Source organism: Carassius carassius, chromosome 31 (genome assembly GCF_963082965.1).
Source record: "Carassius carassius chromosome 31, fCarCar2.1, whole genome shotgun sequence".
NCBI classification, from domain to species: domain Eukaryota; kingdom Metazoa; phylum Chordata; class Actinopteri; order Cypriniformes; family Cyprinidae; genus Carassius; species Carassius carassius.
Window position 1 is genome coordinate 6,226,442 of NC_081785.1, and position 27,130 is coordinate 6,253,571.

At 36.0% G+C, this 27,130-nt stretch overlaps 1 protein-coding gene across 5 annotated transcripts; it reads left to right on the forward strand.

The window, feature by feature from the left end:
* Positions 1-1,298: 1,298 nt before the first annotated feature.
* On the forward strand, positions 1,299-27,130 carry LOC132111426 (stonin-2-like). Of its 5 annotated transcripts, none has more exons than XM_059518702.1 (7): positions 1,299-1,389; positions 6,399-6,553; positions 7,365-7,526; positions 12,584-12,781; positions 19,671-21,545; positions 24,318-24,520; positions 26,712-27,130. In XM_059518702.1, exons 2-7 carry the CDS (start codon positions 6,478-6,480, stop codon positions 26,760-26,762), a joined length of 2,565 nt encoding a protein of 854 aa, XP_059374685.1. In that variant the 5' UTR covers positions 1,299-1,389; positions 6,399-6,477; the 3' UTR covers positions 26,763-27,130. The 5 variants fall into 5 exon arrangements, with proteins under 5 accessions (XP_059374685.1, XP_059374686.1, XP_059374687.1 ...); XM_059518703.1 differs by lacking the exon at positions 1,299-1,389 and having other exon boundaries at positions 26,712-26,809; positions 26,919-27,130; XM_059518704.1 differs by lacking the exon at positions 1,299-1,389 and having other exon boundaries at positions 12,599-12,781.

Sequence of the window (27,130 nt, forward strand, 5' to 3'; positions counted from 1 at the left end):
AACATGCCTCAACCAAGAGCCATTAGCAACAAAAATGAAGCACTTTATAAAGAAAGTGTTTTTGAATTCATTGACAGTCTTTAGCATTTTTTCTTCCTCTTGGAAAGTCAGAAATCATAAGATATTTGATATAGCTGCACATAATGCCATTATATTTAACATCCCGCACACACGAGTCTCTACCTGCACATCAAGTGTTGTCCTGCGCCGCACTCTGCTGTGAATACACTACTTTTGAATGCATTATTAGTTTTGTGCATAACAATGCGCTTAATTGTGATTAATCGTAGACAAGTCATGCAATAAAAAAATTTATCGTTGTCCAGCACTATATATATGTGTGTGTGTGTGTGTGTAAATACATAAATGAAACACAAATTAAGCTAAGCTTATAAAAGCAAGCACCTCTGAGCATGTTTTTATTTTGAGCTGTATACTTCTTTAAACTTCTTTGTAATACATTTTACCTGACTCCAGGAATAACGTGATGACTGGCCGCTGTCCCTGACAACAGTTGTTAGACAGGTGTAGGAAAGCGCCTGTAACCTTGACACACATCTGACACACATTTATTTAATGCTTTTCAAATAAGAGGTTTACAAAAAGTACATATATATATATATATATGTTGTGCCCCATACAGTTGATCTAAAGTTAAATCTAATGTAAGGCGTTATAAGAACTTTGGCGCCCCCTGTAGGAAATGTTTATGTTTTCAAAAACTATGTCATTAGTACCTCGCACATTATTCAGAAATATTAAGAAGTCATGCATTTTAACCTTGAAATAATTTGTTATTTATTTTATGATTCCTACCTAGGAACCGATGTTCAATAATACTAAAAAGAGAAAAGCTGCCACACACAGACATGCCACAACACAAAACCAACACAAGAATTTACATCCAACAGATGGCGTAATGTGTGGAAGCGATGCGTTAATTAGACGTTACATTCATTTATGTCTCGCTTCCCTGTTTTTGTATGTTTGTACAAGTTTTGAAAAAAAAAATAGACGTTACATTCATGTATGTAAATCCATGACATGACTGTTTTCAGTCTTTCAAACATAAAAAAAGCCCATGGGGTAGAATACACAAAATGCCCCTTATCTTCATGCAACATAGACTTTTAAAACTGCCACTTACTAATATGATATGATATAATATAAAGGACGCACTTTTTATGATGCGTACGCCACCTGGTTTGCACTTGATTGGACATCTGAAGCAGCGCTGCTTTAACCATCCAATCATGTGATTATAAGGTGTGGCATCGAACAGCGCTGCTTCCACTGTCCAATCAGCTGCGAGTAAGGTGGGGTATTAGACCAGATTCACCGGGAGCGAGTGAGAGCTGCCGTCTGCTTGGACTCAACAACACGATTTCGGTATGTAAATATTCCCGTGCACTTATTTTTTGAGCTCGTCGCTGTGTTATATACAACACTGTCTACTTAATTTGCTTAAGAATCTTGAAATAGTTTCACAGGTATATATTCAGGGTTAAATATTTAAGTTACATTAGTTAAACTATGTGTATCTCAGTGTTGCAACAGGTTGTTTGTTGTAAGCGCGTGTGCTTTTGTTTACATTGGTAGCAGGATATATGTAAACGTGGCAAAAAGTTATCAAATGTCAGAATACACAGATCGAAGAGCTTTTTATTGTGATAAAGAGACCTTTCTAGTTGTTTTTGTGTCATTGTTACGTGTTGAAGCCTGTTTTATTGATTTGATAACATCACAGCAGATTGTTGTGTGTTCATCATATATTGAAATGATAATGAAAGGAAACGATCCGTATATATCCGTATATAACGTTACTGTTTTGTTACATAAACCTTTATTATTCTGCATGATAATAATGCATGATTGTGGTAACATTTTATTTGTATACATGTATGCCGCCATTTCTGCATATTCAGAATTTTTGAAGGGTTCACCAATGATTTTAAAGAACCTGCAGTCACTTATTTTACAATAGGAACCTCATTTTTTAACAGAAATACAGAAGTTACTCAATATTGGACAATATGGGAAACTGAAACTTCTGTGCAAAGTATGTGGAGGTGGCAGCGACAATGTTTTTTTTTGTTATATTTTTTTGTATGTGAATAACATGGCACATCAGAAACTTTTCTCTTGCCGAGTCATGACTAGAACTGGGCTTGTACAGTTTGCTTTTGTCCAGGTAAAAACAGCTTGAAACCAAATGTCCTTGTTGTGATTTAACAGTCTACTAAGCACCACTATAACATCTATTTAAATACTAACCTTAAATGAGTATGACGTTTCAGATATGACATAGTTTATATACCCTCATAATTAACCTTTGTCCTTTTCTTTTGAAATTTTGTTCCTGCAATCATTGCTAAACCTGCCAACAATTCCTACTTATTCAGTGACTCATGGTAAAGTCCTAAATGTGTATTTTATCTGCCTACATTAACTCAATTATGTTTAGTCTCACTATGTATGAAAAGTATGTAGTTGTCAGCACACGGGCAACATTACTCCAGGGCACATGGTGTGGCTATCTGAGGGGAAATGTCCTTAACTGCATTCATCTTTCCCAGGTGGTGGATCAACCTCTTTACCTACCTATAACGTTACATGGATTTAGTTACTGATATTTGTTTTTACTCGTTCTACTTGTTTTGGAATTGTTGGCCGTGTCTTTGAAGACTGAGCTCAGCAGGATTTTCTGGTAGAGCATTTTGAGATTATGGTGTTATTCATGGGAGCTTTGCTGCTCTGTAAACAGTTTTTCTGTGAACTCGGCATGAAGCTGAGAACTTTTGGGAAGTGGGGGGGTGTAGGCGCTTTTTATTAAAATCAAAATACTCTTTGTTGTCTCTTGGTGCAGAGTTATAGTGAGACATCTCAGCAAGCCCACTCCATGAGAGAAGGCTTTAGGGAATAATAACGGGATCTCTCCTGCTAGGCGGAGTAGGGGACCTTGCAGGACTTAAGGAACTCTCCTTTTCAACTCACAGGGTGCTGGTGGCCAGTCTAGCTCTGCACTGGTCCCTTAAACCTGCTGGGCTTATACCAGGAAACATTAATGCCAGTGTTCGGTGAGGCAGGACAACGTTTTCAACATTTATATTTCAAAAACAATAACAACATTATCTGGCTAGATGGATGCAAAACAAAACTAACACGTTAATCTCGATCTTTTTAATTATAATCAAGCTGTCTGGAACACCTGTTTTTGTCATGCGGTAAAACTACCATCTTCCTGAATTTTTTTTAAATCATACTGCAGGTCTGACTGATTGATATGAATGTTATTTATCATTTCTAATTGATTTCTACATTAGACCCAGTATTATTTTAATTTTAATGTTATACTTTTATTTTTTTATATATATTTTGAATTAGCTGTCATTTTATTTTTGATTTATATTAATATTAAAATATTATAATATTTATATTAATATTCAAATATTATATTAAAAATATAAATTTTCTTTTCAATTTCTTTTATAGCTTTATATTTGCTTTTGTTTTGGCAATTTTAGTTATTTTATTTCATTTAGTTGCCGAGGCAATTTTAAGTTTGTTTTAATTTTTTCTTTTTTTTTCTTTTACATAATTTCAGCTTTATTTTAATTACAATTCATTTTTTTTCTAATGAAAACTTAAACTTGGCTTGAAAAGAAATGTTTACATTGAAATAATATTACTAAAAGTAAAACAAATAAGTTTTTCAATGTTTAAGCTTTATTTTAATTAACAAAATTATTATTTTTTAAATCATTTTAATTTTAGTGATAGTTAAAAATAACAGTACTGCATGGACGGCTCATGATAACTGAAGAAGTGCAATATTTATATTTATAGATCATGCTTTGGATCATTGCTGTCCTGGCCCAATAGGAGGCTGAACAGTGCTCTTTTGGCTCTTGATGATGAGATGCACCTGATGCTTGTTGTGTTCTGCACTACTGTCATATCCCCTGTTGTGTACACAGTGACCACCATGTATTTTTGAGGTCTAGCTGTGACTTGACATAGCAGAACTACCACATAGATAATAACAGCTTGTTCCTTCATTTCTGGACACTTTGGACACTGTTTTCCTGTTTGATGTGCTTGTTTTTACTCCTAGCTAATTATTATGATTATTAGTAAAGTGTTAAAACTTGGACTATGTGAGGCAAACTCATTGTGACTGTGATCACTGACAGAAGGAAACTATGCAGGGTCTAAAGCACAGTCTGAATGATGATGTCATGCATGATCATGAGCTTTGGGATGGTCGTGCAAAAGAGAGAGATTTTACACAGTAAAAGAGTTCTGCCAAACGTCCCAATATTGTGCACATATCTTGTGGACGCCTGCATGCACCACTGACATAACTGACAGACTGCCAGAGACCAGGCCTGTTGGCGTCTGAGAAGTGGTTTCGGAGTTTTATAAGATTTCGCAGCTGCAAACATAAGTGTTGCTTTGAAATTCTGGCTACACACTCTAAAGGGTCCAGACAGAGTGCAAATAAAATGGCCAGAATGAAAATATTTTTGATTATTATTATTATTATTTTTAAATATAGTCAGATGGGGCAGCTTTATTTGCATGTGTGTGCATTAGTGAGTACATTGAAATAATTACTGAGTAAGTGACTGAATTTTGATCTATTTTTTTACCATTCATGTCTGACTAAATACAAGCCCTATGCTTTCATAATTAAAGTTTAATTGTTAGTTTTCATGGCATTTCATATGTTTAGGTTTAGTGGGAAAATGGTAGTACTGGTAACGTTTTTTTGTTTCATTTCGGACCTGTGAAATTGGTTTGATTTTTGTCATTTTACTACATGAAGCAAATATATAATGTTATAATAGTAACAGTATGACATTTGTATAGGTAGTCACATGACAGGCTAAAAAATAGCAATAGCATCCAGTGCTAATAGCATCCAAACCATTGAGTTTTTCAGTGGGTTTTGTGAGATGTTGAATGAAGTTGCTATTCAGAGGGAGGTTCTTGCTTTGTTTGTTGAGAAATAGGGGGCTGGTGAAGGGTAGCATGCAGCCAACTTGTGAATACAAAGGAGAGATTTACCAGAACAAAGACATGTTATGAAATTGGTCCCAATTTACCAGATCGTTCAGCACATCCAAGTGTGTTTCCTCTATGAAAGTTTGTTTCCTGCAGGGTCTTGATTTAGGAGAGAAAATAGGCCCTCTCTGATGTGGAAAAATTCTGATCACAATGGCCACTCAGCTTTTGTCACTGTGTTTTTCCTCTTTTGTGACCTTTGAATGGCATGTGTGACTTTTCGATGAGAAGACATTAGAGTGCAGCAATCCTTGACACTTAAAACTTTGATTTTCTTTGAAATGTACTACTTTTATGTCTCCTCTTTGTATGATGTTTGATCTGAGTAGCCAGAGGGGCTGTAGTAGCTATTTGTGTTTTAAATTCTTTTCAGTTGTCAGACATTTATCAGTAGTCCTTCCTGTGGCTTTGCACTGCCTACATCCTGTTTTAAAAGGCCATGTCGAAGCATGTTGTTTTTTGTTTGGCAGCCAAAAACACATTCATTTTTGGTGTCAAAGCCTCAAATTTGCAATCTTTTTGTATTTTCAACAAATACAAGTAGAACATAACTCATCCTGTAAAGCCTGACTGATTGAGTCTGTTGTTTTTAATGCTATGGAAGTCATGGTATATATGGTCAACTGTTTGGTTATGCTTGAAACTACTGATTCCTGAAACTGAATTTTGTGACATTCACACTGATTCATAACTGCACCAAATCAGCATATTAAAATGATTACTTAAGGACCTTCTGACACTGAAGACTACTGTAGAAAATGGCTTCTAAAAATTCAGCCTTGGAATAAACTACATTTGAAAATATAATCAAACAGAAAACAGGCATTTAAAATTGTAATAATATTTCAGTATATTACAGATTTATGATCAGTTTATGATATCAAAAACATGTACTTGTTTTACTTCTTTAACATTTGGATCTTTTAGGCAACATTAATTGTTTGGTCAAAGGTTCCTTAATGCCTTTTTTTAAATGAAAATACATTTTGCGGCAGTGGCTCAGTGGTTCATGTAGGTTGTCTACAAACCGGAAGGTTGGTGGTTCAATCCCCGGTTCCACCTGACCAAGTGTCGAGGTGTCCTTGAGCAAGACACCTAACCCCAGCTGCTCCCGACGAGCTGGATGGCGCCTTGAATGGCTGACACCGCAGTCAGTGTGTGAATGAGTGTGTGAATGGGTGAATGTGAGGCAAATTGTAAAGCGCTTTGGATGGCCATGTGGTCTGTTAAAAGCGCTATATAAATATATAAATGCAGTCCATTTACCATTTACCATACCTTCACCAGAATATCAAATCCTAATAAATAGCTGATGGTTCTCTCTTCTTAAGCCGTCCTAGGTGGGCATGGAGTCCAAGATTTGGGAAGAGTGAGACGACGTTACAAGGTACAAGACACAGGACAACTCCCATGGCTGCTACAAACAGTAGCAGAACTGAAACCAGACCAGGCTGGGTTGCTTTTTCAGATGAGGAGTCAAAGGCAGGTCAGTACAAAAGTAGTCTTTACTTAGAGTAACAAGATATTTTATGGGTTCAATTCTCATGGAACAAACATAACTATTGAAATGAGGACCTTGAATCTGCTGATGAAAGTCTATGAAACAAATAAATGTTAAAGGAATTTTCTGTTTGGCCAGTCAGTGATAGATCTTCGTTAGGGCAGACACCATACTGAATTTTATGCAAATGACGTCTGTGAGGGATAGACTACTGTCTTTACAATGGTACTGTATAAAGGAACTAGACTAGGTTGTGGATTTTAAAACTCACAACTTTTAAAACAATATAAAGTTTGTCAATATAAAGTTTCTTTGGAAAGATGTTTTGTCTGCTAAACAATTGGCATGTTGTTAAACTATAGTACATATCCACCAAACAAACTATATTTCTATCCTTCACAACCTTGTTTTCATTCTTGTAAATAATGAAAGAAGGTGTTACCCTGGCTAAAGTCTGTCAGTTTTAGACAGTTGGGAAGCTACAGTATGTCCGATGCTGGATAGGAGGATTGTTGAGGTTTGCTTTAGATGGCAAAGAAAAAGTTCTAGAAGTTCTTGTGTGTAACTGAAAATAGTTTGGGACTTGCTGAGTGGATGTCAGTTTGTTATACTCTGTCTGAGTTTGCATTCAGACCTTTCTGTGAGATTCCTGCATCCTGAGGTCATTCCTCCATAGTGATTTCTGCTGGAACGGTCCACAGTTCTTTGCACCCTACTAGATTTAATATTTAACTGTGACCTTTTTACTGAGAAGAGGCTGTATTTCTCCAATTGTGTTTCTTTTTCTGGTCCAAAGATGAGGACCACCTCCAGCCTTTAGACCAGCCTGTGCTGGACTCCTCTACTTGGGCAGAAGTACCATTTCTGTCTGGTCCGATAGCAGAGCAGCCGAATTCCTGGGTTCAGTTTGATGACAAAGCATGGCCACCCTCTCTTCCTCTCCCATCACAAGTAGAGGGTATGAGAACTACTTAAATTTTTTTTAATTATTATTATTGCATGGAAAGAGAAATCTAACCATGAGATTTGGGTACTGTGCTCCCAAAGTCATGTTCAGGGTGTATACAATTCATCATCGCTCAGTTTATTTAAAAAAAAAAAAACACCTGCAATACAAGAAAACAGGGAAATGCAATGCAATGAAGTCATATAATAAGGAATCAAACAAAATCTTCTGAGAAAAGAGTTCGTTTTAAGGCTAAGTACTCAAATTTAAAAACAACCCCCCCCCCCCCCAAACCAAAAAGACTATTTATCAAAAACTACATATTAGGGGTGCACGGTATATATCGGCCAATGATTAATGCACATCTCATCAGTAAAGCCGGTTATCTAATCAGCAGTAAAAACAGCAGTAAAAACCATCAGGTGCATGATTTCACATAGAGCAGCTTTTACTACACAGAGCCATTGTTAACTGACAAGCTGCGCAAATCCACGTTCATTATCACCATTAATTTGCCCAGCTTGTCAGTTGGTGGTACTTTGAATTCACCCGGCAATCCTAGTTTTCCTCATCTACTTTGTGATCAACAAACAAGGGCTGCACGACAAATTGCATGTGATTACCATGCGAATCTCGTCAGTAAAGCCGGTTCTGTGATTAATAGTAGGCTACAGATAAATCTCCATCACGAGCTTTCAGATGGAAATTATTCAGATGCATTTAATACACAGAGCTGTAGATCACTGACAAGCTATGCTATATTGTGTTCATTAGCTGAATCACATTCAATTATGAATGCTATACTGCGTAGCTTGTCAGTATTAGTGTTTTTATTAATGCCATTTATGTTTTTGTTAATACAGCACATAGCACTAGTCAACTAAATGAATGTAACATGGCAAAGATGGATGCACTTTTGGAAGCTGAATGAAAGGGAAATTTCATTTTGGAATTTCTGTGGTCTAATCTAATGTGATGTTGTCCATGATTTTTTGTTGTTGCGGTAATTATAGCATTAACAAGATGACTTGTTAATGCTTTAATCCCAAAATTCATTTTGGAAGCGATGACTGATGAATGTATTTCCAGTCCAGTGCCTGTAGCCTATATAAGATTTGTATTGACCAAGTTCAGAGGATGTCGTATGTGGATCAACTTATGTATTTTCATCAGTTTCAGTATGAAAAATAACTTTCATATTGATTCAATGGATTTATTGCATTTTGGAAACACTTTTTAATTTTTTTTATAATAAATCTTTGAAAATTAAAGCCTGGATTTACATTTTTTATGTTATTATAACCTAAAGATGCTATGTGGAAGTTTGAAACAAAAAAAAATAGTGGTTTTCATCTTGCCACTTTCTTGGTAAAGAAAACATATTTTCTACTCAAATTAATCTAAATGGATTTATTTTGTTTTGGAACCAAACTCTCTCTCGCGCTCTCTCTCTCTATATATTGTTATGAACAACATGTTAAATCTCTACTCCTAGTGAAATAAATCAGTCCGTAACAATTAACAGGGATCTACGTAGGGAAGATCCCTGGGGTCCCCGCTCTCACTCCCCAAGTTTCTTAACCACAAAACACTTATTTACTGTAGGTGCAAATTAAGGTTTATTAAATAAAGACAAACAAAGGAGCATCTTAACTTGGGAGGGGCACATTGCCAAAGTAAATTACAATAAACAAAACTGCTACTACACACAAACTAACCTAGAATTCAGATAACAAATAAAATACAAATTCTTATCCCCCTGCTAACATAAACAGGAGAAAACGAACAAAAAACAAAACAGGAACCCACTTCCCTACAAGGCTCGTCTTAACCAAGGTCCAGGAAGCAAGCAACCAAACATGAACAAATGAACAAACATAAGATACAACTAAACCATTGCTTAAGTTCAGTGATTGACAACAAATGTCTATGCTAGTGATCTTTTCGCCACATGCATTACACAACAGGACCAACAGTGTTAACAAAGACACCAGGAGAGCGGGGAGCCAATGATTCTTCTTCTTATTCGTTTTTTATTGGCGGCTCGCAATCACAAATTGAGCACTACTGCCAGCCAAAGATTCCTTCCACCGGATGGCTTAAGTAAGTGCAGCAATCCTTCCAATCACCAACCAACCCAGGCCTTCTAATAAGCTCCACCTGTAATCAGTTAGAGTGAAGAGGAAGAGACAGAGAAAACACAGGGAAAGACCTACGCATGCACACACGAACAAATGATATGCGGCTTCCCTAGCAACAGATGAATCTATTCGTAACAATGTTATGTATGTATGTATGTATGTATGTGTGTGTGTGTATATTTACCCACATGCATATTAACATACGTACATCCATATTGTAAAATAAATGATAATAAAAATTAAAAAAAAAACCCCAAAAAACTCATTTTTTAGTTAAGAGTTCATGTAAGAGCTTCAAGTGCATTTCCTCTGTTTCATAACAGTAGTCATAATAAATGTATACTTTCATAATGATACTCAAAATAAACTCAAAGTAATTGGTGACAGATGCTTCCTCAACAAATTAGTAAATATTCATATGACTTATGATAATGACAATTCCCCTGGTGCAGCCTGGGGTTATGCCTTGCTTGAGGGCACAATGGCAATCTTCCGGTACCAGCCTTGAGCTTCTAACCATTACACCACACCCATTTCAACAAGAAATGTCCAGTTTTCCAGAGAAACATTATTTTACTTATTTCTATAATGAGTTGACTCCATTGGGTTGGCCTGAAAAAGAACCGTGTCACTTCCTTTAGGCTTGATGCTTGGTCTAGCCTGTCTCCGTGTTTATCTCAGTCTCTTTTTTCCACACATTGACTCACCCACTCTTGTCGAAACCCAGCAGCTTTGCCAGCAACTCTTTCCCAGGAAATCTCCTTTGAGAGGATGAGTGCAGCAGCACGTAAATGGCCAAACCCTTCTAACCCTAATTGAAGCCATAAGCTGAGTTGTCATCTCAGTTGTTGTTGCTCTTGCATGAAATCTGCCTTAGAATGAAGTCAAGGGTGCAGCCGGTCTATCATTCCTTCATAACTTCATAACTCCGAGATCAAGCCTGGGTTTGTTAAAGAACTGCTTTAGTCTGATTACAGGGGCTGTCCAACATATGATTTCAGGTTTGATGCCTTCATTTCCATGTGTGGTCTAGAGGAAGCTTTAGCAACCAGAAAGCCAGTGTCAGATGTAGGGTTTGTCCAACCACATCATCTTAAATTATTTATAGTCAAGGGCATCCAGATTCATATCACTTTAGATCGACTGAATGCTATTTATTTTTATAGGGAAATAAAACAACATAATGATGGGAAGTGAAAGCAGTGTTTCTTTAATGCTAATGCAGCTGAAACTTCATGTTGCAATTATTATATTAAAAAGTATATAGTGAACATATTGTTTTTTTTTTTTTCATTGACTAAAAATATATTGGATAACATATGGATCCATCTGAAGTTGTTTGTGGTGATATCAGGGGTTTGGGAACCCTCAGGAAAAGGAGTGTTAGGTGGAGTAATCCCACATGCTCACTTGTTTTCATTTCTCATAGACTGAGAATATTATTCAAATCTTTAAATCTATTCACTTGAATCTTTGAGATTTCACTGGCAAGACAGAAATTACAGTGATTTTGAGTAGTTGGCATTAGTTCAAATTCTGTTTATAAATTTGAGGGTAGACTTTTAATTGTAATTCTTAATTTGCATTCTCGTTCATGGGTGCCAATGAGAACCAGAATTAACTTATGAAAAGGGGATTTTAACTTTTTTTTTTTATTATGCACATTAGTGACAAACAGGCCATTGTTTATCTCACAGCATCTTGTGTGTTTCACTTTTTGTCTGTGTGAAACTGCATCAGTTGTGACCTTATAAGTGTTTTCCTTATACTTTTGTTTCAATGAGTTCTGGAGAAATCAAAACCTTTAGACCTTTAGACAATTTAAGTTTAGTGGTAGATATTAAAATATATCATTCCATTTATGTTGCCATTCCTAACAAAGTTACCAACCAAGTTTTCCTTAAGTTTTTTTTTTCCTGCCCTTTGGCCCTTGGTAAGTGATAATTTTTAATGGTTAATTTGTGCATTATTCCTCACTATACTTTTATTATCGATCTGATGATTCTCTATCCTTGTTTCAAAGCATTCTTCAACACAGTAAGTCATAACATAAGTAATATGTCCCCTGATAGCAATTACAGCAGTGCTAATTAAAATCATTGAGTAGATTGATTCGATTGTTTGACAAGGCTGATACACATCAGTATGCTGTGTTATCTCACCTCACCCTTGATTTTTAATCCTTTTTTCCGCACTGTGAATATTTAGTGGTCTCTCGTTGCTAATTCAATGCTAACACCTGTTCATTAGCGACACACATTTACGGTATTCACACACACAGACCAGGGTTGTGCACCATTCCGAATCAAAAAAGACAATGTCTTTAGTTTCCAATTCAGTTTTAGTAATAAATGGGAATAAATAGGAGGCAGAATAGTAATTTGAATTTCAGTAGTTCAGTACAAGAAAAATAATTTAAGGAAACTAAAATGGAATTAAATTCAAATAAATGTAAAGTGATAATTATTGACCCTGCCATTCAAATGTTTAGGGGCAGTAATATTTTATTATATTATATTTTTGAAAGAAATGCATACATATAATAAGAAAGTTATTCAGCAAGGATGTAAGGATAAATTGACCAAGAGTGTCAGAAAAGACTTACTTAATTATACTTGGACTTAATTACAAATTACAAAATATAATAAGAAATGTTTCTTGAGCACAAAATCAGCATATCACAATGGTTTCTGAAGCATCGTGTGACACTGAAGACTGGAGTATTGATGCTGAAAATTCAGCTTTCCCATCACAGGAATAAATTGCATTTTAAAATATATTCAAATAGAAAACAGCTGCTTACATATGAACCTGCATGAAGGATGTGCATAAACAAACTTTTCCTTTTTAAATGCAGAATTTTGCTTGTTTGTGAAGATGGCAGTTGTTTTATGACTACGTATGGATCCTATATTTATATCTCTAAAGATTGTTTTATTGCAGGTCCCAGGCATAGCATTTGCTCTTCTGCCAGTTTCTGGAGTGCCGTTCCCCCATCAGAAAGCGGCTGGACCACCCAATCAGAGGACCAGAGCTCTGTGAGCATGGGGGCGTCTTCCTGTGACCTCCCCTCTCTTAACACTGAAGAGCCTTCCAGTCAAACACCCTCCTGTCCCCACTCTCCTAGTGAGTAGCACACACACAGAGTCATACCTACTAGTTAATAAATGGGTAACTCTCATCAATCGAACATCTGTAAGTGGCGGTTTTATATCCACCCATTTCCTCAAACAGTAATTAAAGTCTGTCCCCTCGTGAGAAGATAGAAGGAAGTGAGAATCACACAGGAAATGCTTCACACGCTGAATTATCCATCAATAAATCCCTTCCGTTGCTCAGTACAGCCTCCAGGGTCGTGTCCAGGATCGCAGGCAGAATGAAGAGACGACAGGTTTAGGAGTAAATGATGGAGGAATCGGGACAGATAAATTCACACAGTCTGTGACAGCTGCTCCTCAGACGCTTCTCTCGTGTGAGTGATGGTGGCTTTGAAGGAACGCTGTGCTGATTTGAGGCAGGACGCTCTTTCTCTCGCAGGTAATTTGTGGCGGAGCAGTTAGCGCTCCTATGCGATCCATCATGGGCCTCCAGCAATAGCTCACTCAGACCAGGGTTTCTATGGAGACAGGAGAGGGTGAGGTGCTTAAGACAGTTTTATTTATTAAAATGCAGCATGCTTTATTTCTCAGACTGTTGGAAGATGGAGTCACTGCAACAGAATTTTCACTTGAGGCAGCAGTGAAAATAAGTGCATGATATTGAGTGTTAGATAAAGCAAATGTTACACTAAATAGTCACTAAATAGTGTGTAATTACGGCAAGCTGCACTGGAGTTTGATCATGTCTGAGGCTGTAAGAAAAAAGATTTTCTTATTTTAGTGTCATGCTATTACGAGATTAAAGTGATTAAATATTTTGATATATTTGTTTTTTTTTTGGGCGGGGGGTTTGCACTTAAATAATTTCTGTGTTTTATTTCTCTCCTTGTAGCCTATAGTTTATAGTTTCAGTTCAAAACAGCTTGTGCTTGCCCTGTCAGGCTGCGTGTGAGACTGACAGAGACGCGCTGTTTAATGTGTTTGAGATGTATTTTTATTAATTTATTACTTACATTTCACAGGTATAGTCACGTCTATAAATGTTAAAAAGTCATGGAAATATTTCCATTTTGCTGTCAGAAATACATGAGCTTTTGCTTTGCGATTCTCCGCTAATCTCCACAGACTCCACTGAAATGGGAGCGCAATAACTGACTAAAAATATATATTTTGCTGAAATATTTGTATATGGACAATAAATGTGACATATGTAGAATTTTAAACCTACAAGTAAGTGTATTTTTATGATAGCAATAACTAAAGTGTAATGGGGTATCCAAAATAGCCTTTTTACTCAATTACTCTGTGCTTTTTTATTATTTCCTTTTTAGTTTAGTAAATGTAACTTCTGCTTTAAAAGGATTATTTTTGTTTGTAGATTGCAACGTTATAATGTTACAAGGTAATTTGATTTTAACACTTTTTTTGCACATAATATATGCCTGCATGCTTCATTTGACTTTATTTGTTTAATCCAAATCCAAAATACCTAGATATATATAGGATACCGTATACCGCATATCAGCCAAAAAATACAGAGATATGATTTTTTGCTCATATCGCCCAGCCCCATACAGAAGTGTACTGGAGTTTTTTTTTTTTGCTGTTGTTTTTAAATAGTATATATATATATATATATATATATATATATATATATATATATATATATATATATATATATATATATATCTATATATATAGATATATATAGATATATATAGATATATATAGATATATATAGATATAGATATATAGATATCAACATTTTTATTAATCAAAGAATCCTGAAAAAATTTAAACAGCAAAAATATTAAACATCACAACTGTTTTCAGCATTGATAAAAATAACAAATGTGTCTTAAGCAGCAAACCAGCATTTTAGAATGATTTCTGAATTACCATGTTTCATAGAAGCCTGGAGAAATGACTGCTGAAAATTCAGCTTTGTATTCAAATGAATAAGTTATATTTTAAAATATACTAAAATAGAGAATAGTGATTTTAAATTGTATTACTATTTCACAACAAACAAGATTTGAGATATCATTCATGCCTGTAGTACAAAAGGCCTAGTTATAGGTGAATGTTTAATATTTAGGGGTGTGTATGAGCAATAGCAATCGTTATTAATAAGTATTTGTAGACTCATTTGGGTTTTTATTTATTTATTTTTTGGTTTTCCCCTATATGGCCTTTCTGTGGAAGACACCATGAGACGTCAAACTGTTTGAAAATGTGCTAACCCTACCCACTTTCGCCCTACCAACTGGCCTTTGCTCCTGCTCTCACTGTGTTGATGAGTACACTGCTAAAACCTGGCAGCAGGGTGTAATACTGTTTGTTTTTCATTTCAACGTGACCCTTGGGTGTTGTTCCATGATTGTTTATTTACAGCAGAACTGAGTGTAAATTAGTGTGTAATTGCTGGTCAAGTCACCTTTATTTATATAGTGCTTTAAACAAAATACATTGCATCAAAGCAACTGAACAACATTCATTAGGAAAACAGTGTGTCAATAATGCAAAATGATAGTTAAAGGCAGTTCATCATTGAATTCAGTGATGTCATCTCTGTTCAGTTAAATAGTGTCTGTGCATTTATTTGCAAGTCAACGATATCACTGTAGATGAAGTGACCCCAACTAAGCAAGCCAAAGGCGACAGCGGCAAGGAACCGAAACTCCATCGGTGACAGAATAGAGAAAAAAAAAACCTTGGGAGAAACCAGGCTCAGTTGGGGGGCCAGTTCTCCTCTGACCAGACGAAACCAGTAGTTCAATTCCAGGCTGCAGCAAAGTCAATGTGTACATAGATGTGTACATAGTTTTTCTCTGCTGTAATTTCTTTGAGTTGCATTCACTGTTTAGACACATTTCACATGCCTTGTGTCTACTTTAAGCACTGTTTGTCAGATGTTGTCTTTAGAGGGATTCTTTATGTGGTTTACAGCTTATATCCATGAATGATACATTATAGTTATGAATGTGCCATTGTAAGCCGAGACCATTGGTTACGAATGAATATGAGTGTTTATGCAGCTGTATGGTGCAAGCCAGGTCTTTATGAAAGCTTTGTGTTGGGCTAATTTACAGGCACAGTTGGCTGATGATGTTCTTTATCCGGACGTGCAGTGCATCTGATATACAATGCACATTTTCATTTCCTTCTCATTCCATTTCCGGTGGTGCATAAGAATGCTGTTGTCCATAGAGATGCAATGGGTGTGTGTGTGCAGTCAGGAGAGGAAGAGAAAGCATGTGTGAATGAGGTTTTGTCATATCCAGTGGAGCCCACACAAAAGGGCATTGTTGTCAGTTTGCAAATCTCTACAGAGAACAGCAGAAGTTACTGTAATTTCAGATCCGTAGAGGTTATAGAGTAGAGCAACAGCTTGTTTAAGATTACATTCTGCTGGAAATCTCGCACTCTTCCTCACTGTCTGTGACCTTTGACCCCTGCAAATGTTCTTGTGAAAAAACCCCGCCTCCTGTGACTCAAACTAGCAGCTATCACTTCACTTCAGATTATGGGAAAGCTCTGCCTGTCAGAGATGACACTTCCATTCTGTGTCTTCTCACCAACATGACATGGTGAGTTTCAAATGGGACACATCATGCAAAGCAGCATTTCTCTTTAAAAAAAATTGTTGAATTGCACAAATTTACATATAGATGTTTTAAAGCTAACATGTAAAAAATAAAAGAAATTGTGTGGATTTTCTAAATTTAGTATACATTCAGAGTTGAGTTTATGCACATTATTCCAATCAAATAATGGAGATTATGATTAAAAAAACAATTTTTTCTTAAACTCTCAGCAAAATTGAATATGGATAAAATCTTCAGGTTCATTCTCTATAGATAAAATGTTTCCATATTCCTGATACTACCAATTTTTTGTTGAATATCCCTTTTCACTCAATAGATTACATTATGGATGTGAAATGGGTTGTGAATATTGTTTCATGTTAGTTTAGGATGATAGTGAAAAATTATTATTCAAAAGTAATATTACAGTAAGAGTGTCAATCTGAGATAAATGCATGCATTTGATGTGAACATTAATGCAAATGAATGGGTGCATATTAAGGCTGAAGTAATCCCCAGTTAATACTCTGGTTTTGTTTAGAAGGACTGATCTGAAACCAGCAAAATAAGGGTCAGTAACTAAGTGCTAGAAAGGATTGAGAGATCTCAAGGCAGATCAAGACATCAGTGCAAACACAACCTGTCAACCATTTGTCTCATCTCCTAGTTTGCAGTCAGATGGCAGTTGACTTGCACATTTTGTAGCTGTAAAAAATAGTTGTTTACTGCACACAGTGTTATTATTGAATCAGTTTCTGTATAACATTTCCACGTTAATGTCTTTTCTTTTATATAACAAATAATCAGGATATTCAAAGGACAGAATCACTTCTCCACATGCTTACAGACAAGTGCACACTCAAGTGCAAGTGACTTTCTGACCTTGTTTTCCACCAATCATATTTAAAGAATGCCTTTTTTTGAGAGCGTTGAAGTACGGTTTCTGTAAAGACAACTACATGTCAAAAAGTTTATACTTGTCCTGTGAGGGAGGGAGGCAGGCAGACCAACAGGCATCTACATGTCTGTGCGGGCACTTCACGGACAGAGGAGATCATGTGACCTGCTTCTTACTGCATGGTGCCGTAGTGAAGCCTCACAATTGGTGTCCCATCTGTTTCCTCTCTTTAGCACCTGGACTCCCAAATCTGCTCTGCTGGAGTGTCTTTTTCCTTGCACTGTTGCTTTGTTACAGACTTTACAGGGTTTTTATGAATCTATGAATACTTGTGGTTGTTGCAAATTTTAGTTTAGCCATTCTTCCTTCCTCTTTTAAGAAATATATAACGTGATCTTTTAATGCTGATAAAGCATATATTCATCTTTCAATTCTGTATTTTGAGACTGGGTTGTGTGTTGTAAAAAAGAAGGGGGGTGAAAGCATTTGTTAGAGTCTTCACTTGGCATTGCTTATATAGCCTCAGGATCAGTGCTCTATCCATGCTGAGTTTTACTTGGAACTGGAAGTTTGAAGAAATAGCAGTAAGTTGATGCTTAGCAACATCGTTTTGCTTTCATGATTTACTCAGTAGAACATTCTCTCTAGACTGCAAACAATTGTTTTCTTAATATTTTGTCCAGTAAATCCTTAAAGTAAGATACATTTTTTTCAGAAGCAAAGTTGTGTAAGATAATGTTGTTGTTATAAGCATAAAATCTCACTAAACTGTTACAGATTTTTTTTTTGCAAGAAGAAAAAAATTTCAGTTTGGTAAAAAAAAAATAAAATAAAATAAAAAAAAAATCTCGGCAACAATGTATGCGATATAAGTAAATCAGTCTTGGATGTTTCGTTTATTAGAATAAAATGAATAGAACAAAAAAATAGAATATCAGTTTGTTTTGATGGTTCAGATGGTTACAATTTGCATCTAACTCTTTGGCTGATTTGATTTATCCCTTTGTAAGAACATGAAAAACTTGCTTTGGAGGTGTGCAGATACTGTTCTTAAGTATTCATGTCTAGGAGATGGAATTTTTTTCCGAGCTGGGATAGTCATTTTACCTTCTCCCTCCAGGGATGATAAGATATAAGCCTTGAAATCTGAGTCTCTTTATGTTTGTGGCCGCTTCTGTGTGTGCACATGTCTTGTATTGTAGTCTTTTATTACTTTCTAGTAACGGTTAGTATGTTTCAGTTGAGTTGATTTGTAGTGTGATGAACCCTGTTGAACTAAAATGAGAAGATTAACAAAGCCAAAAGCCATTGTACACACACTCTCTGACATTTAAAAGTAGATGTTTTAAGAGACTGGAAAGAGGTAGCCCTTAACAATTCAGGTATAAATTAGGCCCATAGCTTTAATAAGTTGTTTGTTGGATTTCATTTTCTAAAAATAGTTTTTGCGAATTAGCATGGCAAAGTCCGGGTGTGCATATGTATGCTCTTGTTGCATAGTGCAGTCATGCCAGTTTTCAGCATGTGAGACAGACCATTCACTTACTGCTTTGTTGCATCGGCAGAGAAAGTAGGTCTGAGGTGGGGAATGCTGGTGCCTAGCAACAGGTAAAGACTTTCTCTCTTATTTGATATTGAAGAACTAGTAGATACAAGAGTTTGAGCTTGGTTCAAGAGAGCAGAAGGATTAATTAATGAATATGCATTTTGGCAGGTTCATTCCAAATCATTGATCTTTCCAGTTTCAAATGAAAAGTTTTTACATGACATTTTAAAAAGCTGTATTAGTGGGACATCTACCTTTTGAAGTTCATGTAAACATACTTACTGAGTCAAGGTCTATAATCTGAATGCGGTATGTATTTAGTAAAAATAGTTAGCAGTTAAGAAGTAGGGTAATTGCTCAAATCAATTCAAGCTATTGTGATATGGTAAAGCTGTTTTCTGTGACCTTATTACATAATTTGAAATAAAATAAATTGATTGTTCAGCTTTCCCATTGATTCTGAAACTAGATTGTGCCTTGAGTGCAAAAAACAAACAAACAAACAAACAAATCTCAGACTGAAAATGTTGTTTTTGTGTAATTGCTTACACTTCTTCTAATAAAATATTCATATCAGTTTAGAATGAATGCGTAGCATGTGGAAAAAGAGAATGTATGAGAATGCATGCTTATGAATCGTGGATGATTGGAATCTGCTTCTTTCCTATAAGTGGAAATGTCTTTCAGTGATTTCTTGATTTGGACCAAAATAACCCAACCATTGTGACTCTCATTAAGTTTCATAAATAGGCTCATAGGACACTGGAAAGACCATCCGTTTTCTTGCTTATAAGATTATGTCTGCCTCTTATATATGATATGTGCCTTTCTTCCTGTTCAAAGTTCATCTAAGAGTGTTGAAACAGTTGTCTTTTTTTATTGTTAGATTCTTCTGTGTGCCAAGAAGATGAAGGAATGAACATGGTTTCATTCAACTGGACAGCAAACAACCAACACCCCAATGGCCAAGCTTATGTCACCTCTAACCGCTTTGCCAGCTGGGTTACTTTTGAAGATGACGAGGACTCCGTTTTCCAACCTCCAGGGAGACAGTCTAATATAAAACTGGATAACCTTAACAATCCTTCTCTGCAGGATGCCAACAGCAATCTGATCTCCTCTTCTTTTTGTGGTCAGAAGACAGAGAGACACATCCTGGGCTTGACCCCTGATGGCACCAATGCCATGTTTGCCTTTAATAGCACACTATCAAACAACAGCGTCCCTTACAACAAGAAAAACCCTTTCCTGGATGATGAGTTCTCAAACCTACAACCTTCTCCTATAAACCCTTTCAGTGCCTATTTTGACAATACAGACCTGAAAACATCCCAAGGCATTGGCTTGTGTCAGGAGGCATCAGATGTGTCCACCTTCAGCTCGCCATTCTTTGAGTATCAAGATGCTGATATAAAAAGGGAGTCTCTGTTGCTTTTTTCATCACAGAAAGACACTGTAGTTGCAAAAGATAGTATCCCATCAGGATTTCCTGTAGATGGTCTGGATCAGCTCAGGAATATACACATCTCTGACCCTGACAATGACGGTAGTCCTACTCTACCAGATGATTCAGTGGAGGTAGTTGACTCTGATGATTCAGCCTATGAACCAGACCATATGAATCCTCAGGAAGGTTGGCCCATGCTCCTGCGCATCCCTGAGAAGAAGAACATCATGTCCTCACGTCACTGGGGACCAATATTTGTCAGGTTGACGAACAGTGGCCAGCTGCAACTTTTCTATGAGAAAGGACTGGAAAAGCCCTTCAAAGAGTTCCAGCTGAACTCTCAGCATGAAATATCTGAACCTAAGCTCCAAAACTACGACGAGAATGGCCGTGTTCATACCATCAGTGTAGACCATGTGGTTTACAAAGAGAAAAGGAAGATCCAGCCCAAGGTCACTGTGGTTCATATGCCTGTAAGAGAGCAAGTGGTAAAGCTTGGGACAACAAACTACCAAGACTTCTTGAGCTTTCAACATACTCTGCAGGAGAGGCTTGTGGGCCTCTCAATAGATCAAGAAGGTCTAAACTTGCCAACGACTTACACTGAGGAGGAGATCCATGTGGAGGTGAGGGATAACTTCTATGGGATTGTCTCCAAAGGGGACAGCCGTATCTTGGAGCAGCAAGTTATGACCCGAGTGTATATGCTTGCCTTCTTGAATGGATCTCCACCTTGCAGTATCGGCCTAAATGATGTCCAGGTCAAAGGTAAAGAGGTGGTTTCTCGGCATGACATAATTCCCAACTCAACGTCACGTTGGATTCAACTGCGGGATAGTCGACTGCATGAGTGTGCAGACCAGTTAGAGTTTGCAGAGTCCCGAGCTATTACATTTAGCCCACTGGTTGGTCGTCGCTTTGAACTGCTGCGTTTCCGTACAGCGTTTGCTGAAAAAACCCTTCCCTTCACTCTGAGAACAGTCGCTTGTGTCAAGGGTGCTGAAGTGGAGATGCAGTCCTGGCTGGTGATGTCAACAGGGTTCTCATCCAATCGGGATCCTTTAACATTAATACCATGTGAGAATGTTGCTATCCGTTACCCCATACCAGAAATTTGGGCAAAGAACTTTAAGCGGGAGAGTGTGACAGGAGAGAAATCCTTGAAGGCTCGCTTCAATAAAGGAGCCAGTTTTGGTTCGACCAGTACGTCAGGTTCCGAACCGGCCATGAGGGTCACGTTTGGCACGGCGAAATACGAACAGGCCTTCAGATCTGTAGTGTGGAGGATCAGTCGCCTGCCAGACAAGAACTCAGGTGGGAATTTAGGTTTTTAGATGGCTATAATGTCAAGTTGTTTAACAACAGCAGTGTATTTAAGAGTTTTTGAATACAAAAAATTAGAGCCCAACCGATATATCATTTTTATATATATATATTGGTATGGGCGAATATGGCGCCGATATATCGGCAATATAATTTTTTCTATAGAATATATAATGCAGATAAAATGCTTGAAATGGTGTTATTACTAGGTTTTTCCAGGAGAGCGCGCTCCATTATTTGCAACTGGCGACCCACATGAAACGCAATAAAGCTTAAGTCTATGGAAAACCATTGAAAATTTGAACAGCCATATCTCTGTAAAGGCGCTGCAAATCCGAACCAAATTCGGGGGATCCCTTCAGCTCGATCAATTGTATGTCTAGAGGCCCTCTTTCAAATGAGACCACCCCCGTGTCAATAGCCCCCGGGGTTCGGGAGTTATGGGTGGTTAAATTCGCGGCCCGGCGCCAACCGGTCTAGCGATCCACACTCTTGGAGCTGAAGGGATCCCCTGAATTTGGTGGAGATCAGCCGGTGCATTCACAAGATAGTGACACCAACACTTTAACTTCAGTAAGGAGGTCTCTTGTTCAGGCAGCAGCATTCAAGCGTTGTCTTATTCAACTGTAAGTGCCCTGCTAAGTGGACTCCACATGAAATTCCGCCATGATTCCAGTTCCAAGGGAACGTATGCATTACATTCAAAGGTAATTAAAGTTCTTGAGACGTGAATTTGTAATGTATTTATTTACAGCGGTAGGGTAGAGCGGGGCACAAAGTAATACTTTTTGACTTTCTCAGTTCGTGTAAATCCACATGGGGTTCAGAATATTTTTTTATCCACAGTAATTTTACACTTGACTAGTACAAATATGTCGCTTTGTTTCATAATTACAGTGTATACTTTTTTCTTTTAGCCAAAAAAAATGGAATTTAAATGCGACAGCATGCCCCATAGGTGGAGTATACATTGTAACATCTGAAGGACACGTTGTAACTTGACCATATGACAGCATAAAATTGTATCTGATCGAATTAAAAAAAATACAAGACAAACTAAAATATTTTCATAATAAAATCATATATATTTTTTGTCAAATAAAATAATGGCATATTTTTATTAATTAAAAATAATCTGATTTTGGAGTTTGATAATGAACACATTGCAACCATGCTTGGGACAGCCCACATAAACACTTGATATAAACTTGACTTGAAAAATAATAATTATTAATAATAAATAATATGTAATAATTATTTCATAAACTTGAAATAATAATTTCTAAACCTTAAACATTGACTGTCAGTCTTTATTCACCTGTTTCTCATTTTTTTCTCATTAAAATTAGTGTAAATTACATCTCTAATGTCATATTATAGCACATTGTAATGCAGTGTTACAAAAAATAAATAACAGATCGGAGATTAAAATAATAGCAGATTTGACTCATTTTAAATTAATAATAAAAACTGAGATGAAAAATGTTCTTAAGCCAGAATTTATATTTTACTATGGTAAAATAAATGTGTGTTAAATAAAACTAACCCCACATTACTTTGTGCCCCACACTCCCCTATATTATGTCACACTTCACACTTCCCTAGTAAGTTTCCTCTGTGTGTGAAGACAGTAGCACAATATATATATAAAGCTGATATATCGCTACCAGCCTTTATCTTTTTTTTTCTTCCTTTTTTAAGTTTAAAAGTAGTTTAGATGTCAACCATTTATTGTGTTTTCATAACCAGTCATTGCTGTCACTTATGAGTACTCCTGCTCATCCCTGATGTTAAATGTTTTTGTCAGTTTAGTGACCTACACATCAAAATGGTTACAATAAAGCATTAGCGTAGCATAGCAATCCCATAATATGGACTCTATAGTCAGGTCAAACTGATCTTGTTCTCCTCTCTTACTCTTATGCAATAGCAAATGCAAATAGTTGTTTAAGAGCCGTTTTATTTTATCTAGCGGTTTCATCACATGGATGTTAAATCCGTCAAGTCAGTAATTTCACCTACATTTTGACTTTTTCTTAAGTGTCACTGTATAATGATTTTACTGTTGGTCTGTATGAAAGATTTTTAAATAATGCCAGTATTTGATAATGCTACGTTTATTTTAGAGTGTGTTTTCCACTGTCGTAATGATAATAATATCAGTATAGATAGTAGATTAAAGATTTTTTAATTTTGGTGCTGCTAAATAAATGCTCACAAACCCCTAAATCACAGTGCTGTGGTAAAAGCAATGCCTCTCAATGCAGTGTTGACTCCCGAAGGAAGGGCAGTCTAGAAATAATCCATAGAACTGCAGCTCAAGCCTGTCACTTTTCTGTCTGTTTCCAATCCATAAATATTTAGATCACTTCTCAAAAGAATAAAACAAAGTTATGTGAACATAATGCATTTTGGCTGTTTACAATCCAAATAAAGCAATCACTAAAAACAGCAGGACATTCTAACACGTTTAATGTGAAAACACTTAGTGCCTTTTAAAACAGTGATGTTGAAAGATCAAATTCAGTAATTAGATTTTTAGATTTTTTCATCATTACATCATTCATCTGAAGAAATCATATTTCTCATTGTTTTCTTCAGTTCACTTTAGTAGAATCAAGGCCAGTTCTAAACATATCTATGCTGCTCAAGTCCAATGGTTTACTTCATCTGAAAGTCCTCTAGTAATTTGCATTAATTAATTAGTTGCTTTAATATTGCACACATCACATTAATATGGTTATGAATGGTATTTTTTTGTAGCACTCGGACATCCTCATACGTTCTTCTGTCATTTGGAGCTGGGTTCAGATTGGGAGGTGCCTGCAAAGTTTGAGTGCCTGGTGGAGGTTGAGTTTGACATGCCCTCTGCTTCTGCATCCAGAACCACTGTTCGTTCTCTGTCCGTGGGGGACAGAACTGACTTGAAGAAATGGATCACCTACAAATCACATTACTCCTATCAGGTAATCCGTCTGTGTGTGTGAGGAGAGGGTGAAGTAGCTGTGCCACATTTTATTTAAGTTGTCATCCAGGCAAGGACTGAAAACTGAAAGTGTGTGATAGGACCATGAAAAAAATACAAGTGTGTGTGTGTGTGTGTATGTATGTATGTGTGTGTATATATATATATATATATATATATATATATATATATATATATATATATATATATATATATATATATATATATATATATATATATATATATATATATATATATATATATATATATATATATATATATATATATATATATATATATATATATATATATATTACAATTCAAAATAATTGTTTTTAAATTTATTATACTTTAAATTATCATTTCTTTCTGTGATGCAAAGCTACATTTTTAGGATCATTATCACATGATCCTATAGAAATTATTCGAATATGATGATTCATTATCAAAGTTGGAAACAGTTCTGCTGCTTAATATTTTTTCAGAACATGTGATACTTTTTTAAGATACTTTGATGAATAAAAAGTAAAAAAAAAAAAAAAGAAGCTATGTTTTTAAAATATAAATATTTTGTAATAACAATATACACTACTGGTCAGTAATTTGGGGTCAGTAATTTTTTTTTTTTTTCTTTTTTTTAATAAAATCAATACTTTTATTCAGCAAGGATGTGTTAAATTGATAAAGTGATAGTAAAGAAAATATATTATTAGAATATATATTATTAGAATTTGTATTTTTATTTTGAATAAATGCAGTTCTTTTTAACCTTTTATTCATCAAATATATTAGACAGCTGAACTGTTTCCAACACTAATAATAAATCAGAATATTAGAATGATTTCTAAATGATCATGTGATAGACTGGATGTTACATGTGACACTGAAGGCTTGAGTAATGATGCTGAAATTCAGCTTTGCATCACAGGAATAATTTTTTCTTTTTAAGTATATTCAAATAGAAAACTACTATTTTAAGTTGTAATAATATTACACAATATTACTGTTTTTTTTTCTGTATTTTTGATCAAATAAATGCAGGCTTGATGAGCAAAAGAAACTTCTTTCAAAAACATTAAAAATAGTAATGTTTCCAAACTTTTGGTCTTTACTGTATATATATATATATATATATCCAATCCAAACTGTTCAAATTAAATAAAAAATAAAAACTATATAGCCAAAAAAAACCTACTACAAGTAATGAAAATACAATAAAAAGACAAACTTTAACTAACTGAATTTAAAATAAATACAGATATTGTAAAAATAAGAACTGATTCAGAATATTATTAATATTATAAACTGTAAAAGTTTTATTTATTATATAGTATTATGTAGTATAAAAATGTTTTGCATAACATCACTTTTCTCAGCACTTTTACATGATGGATGCTTACTAAATACTATATGTAGTCAAATGAAAAACATTATGTAAAGTTTGCAAGATTAATGGTTGACACATCATACCCACTGACACATCTTACTCCACTGTCCCCTAAACGTGTTAGCACAATGAATATAGCTACCATTATGTTGTGTTATATGTTATACACTTGTCCTCACCCTAAAAATTATACTTTAGAAAACAGGTGATTTAATTTGTTCATTTAGTGGTCATTTTCAAACCTTTTCCGGCGGGTCTGAGCTAAATGTCATGGACCCTGTGACAAAGCCACTGAAAAACAAGTTGTCTCACTCAAGCAACCCGCTGTGTCAGCTCCCATAGCATGTTTCCCTACTGCATTCCAAACACGTCATTAAGGTGGCTGAAGCGGTTTTCTATAAACATCTGTTCCTATTACTGTTCAGCTGCCACAGGGAGTGTTTCATCACTGAGCAAAGGTGGGCAAATAACAGCAGGGCGGCAGGAACAAGATGTAAAACTGCCTGCAACCTTAGTACAGGAATGATAGAGAAACCTGCTGATGAAGCATCTTGCTGTATATAATAAATGCAGCATAGCTGTGAGGCAGGACAGTGGCAACAGGTGTCTGAACCCTGATGAGGTCAGTCATGGGCAGACTGAATTGGGATGAGCATGTGGAAACAGGTGATGCTTGAGATTAGACTGTTCTGATTACACTAGATTCTTAGTCCCAATTTCACTTTGTTGTAAGTGACTGCCTCCTTGTGGCAAACATTTGCTACTTCTCATGTACTTACTTGCACTTGCTTCTGTTGTCCTGTAGGTGGCAGTGGAGCAGAAGAATGAGAGCACATTGGAAAGCCCTCAGAAGTAGCAACCAGGCCAGTGCCCTCGACAGTGAGGAACCAGGAGGAGAGGAAGGTTTATAGCTTGCACTTGTTGAACGAGAGAATGTTCAACCCTAAACTAGGGTAATTTTCGTTTACATTTCTTGCTCATTTGGACATTTTTTTTTCCTTGTTTTGCAAAGGTTACTTGCAATATCGAAAGATCACAGATCCCTTGCAACACTACAGTATATTTCCAGATCTCCACAGGCATTGCATGTCCAAATATGTCAAGAATATGATTTGCTATTGCAGCAAAGTCCAGAGCTTTTATTTTATGGACATGGAAATCTGGCATTGCCCACATAGCGCACAACTTACAATCATCTCATAAAGTAATCATATTTGCCTAAAA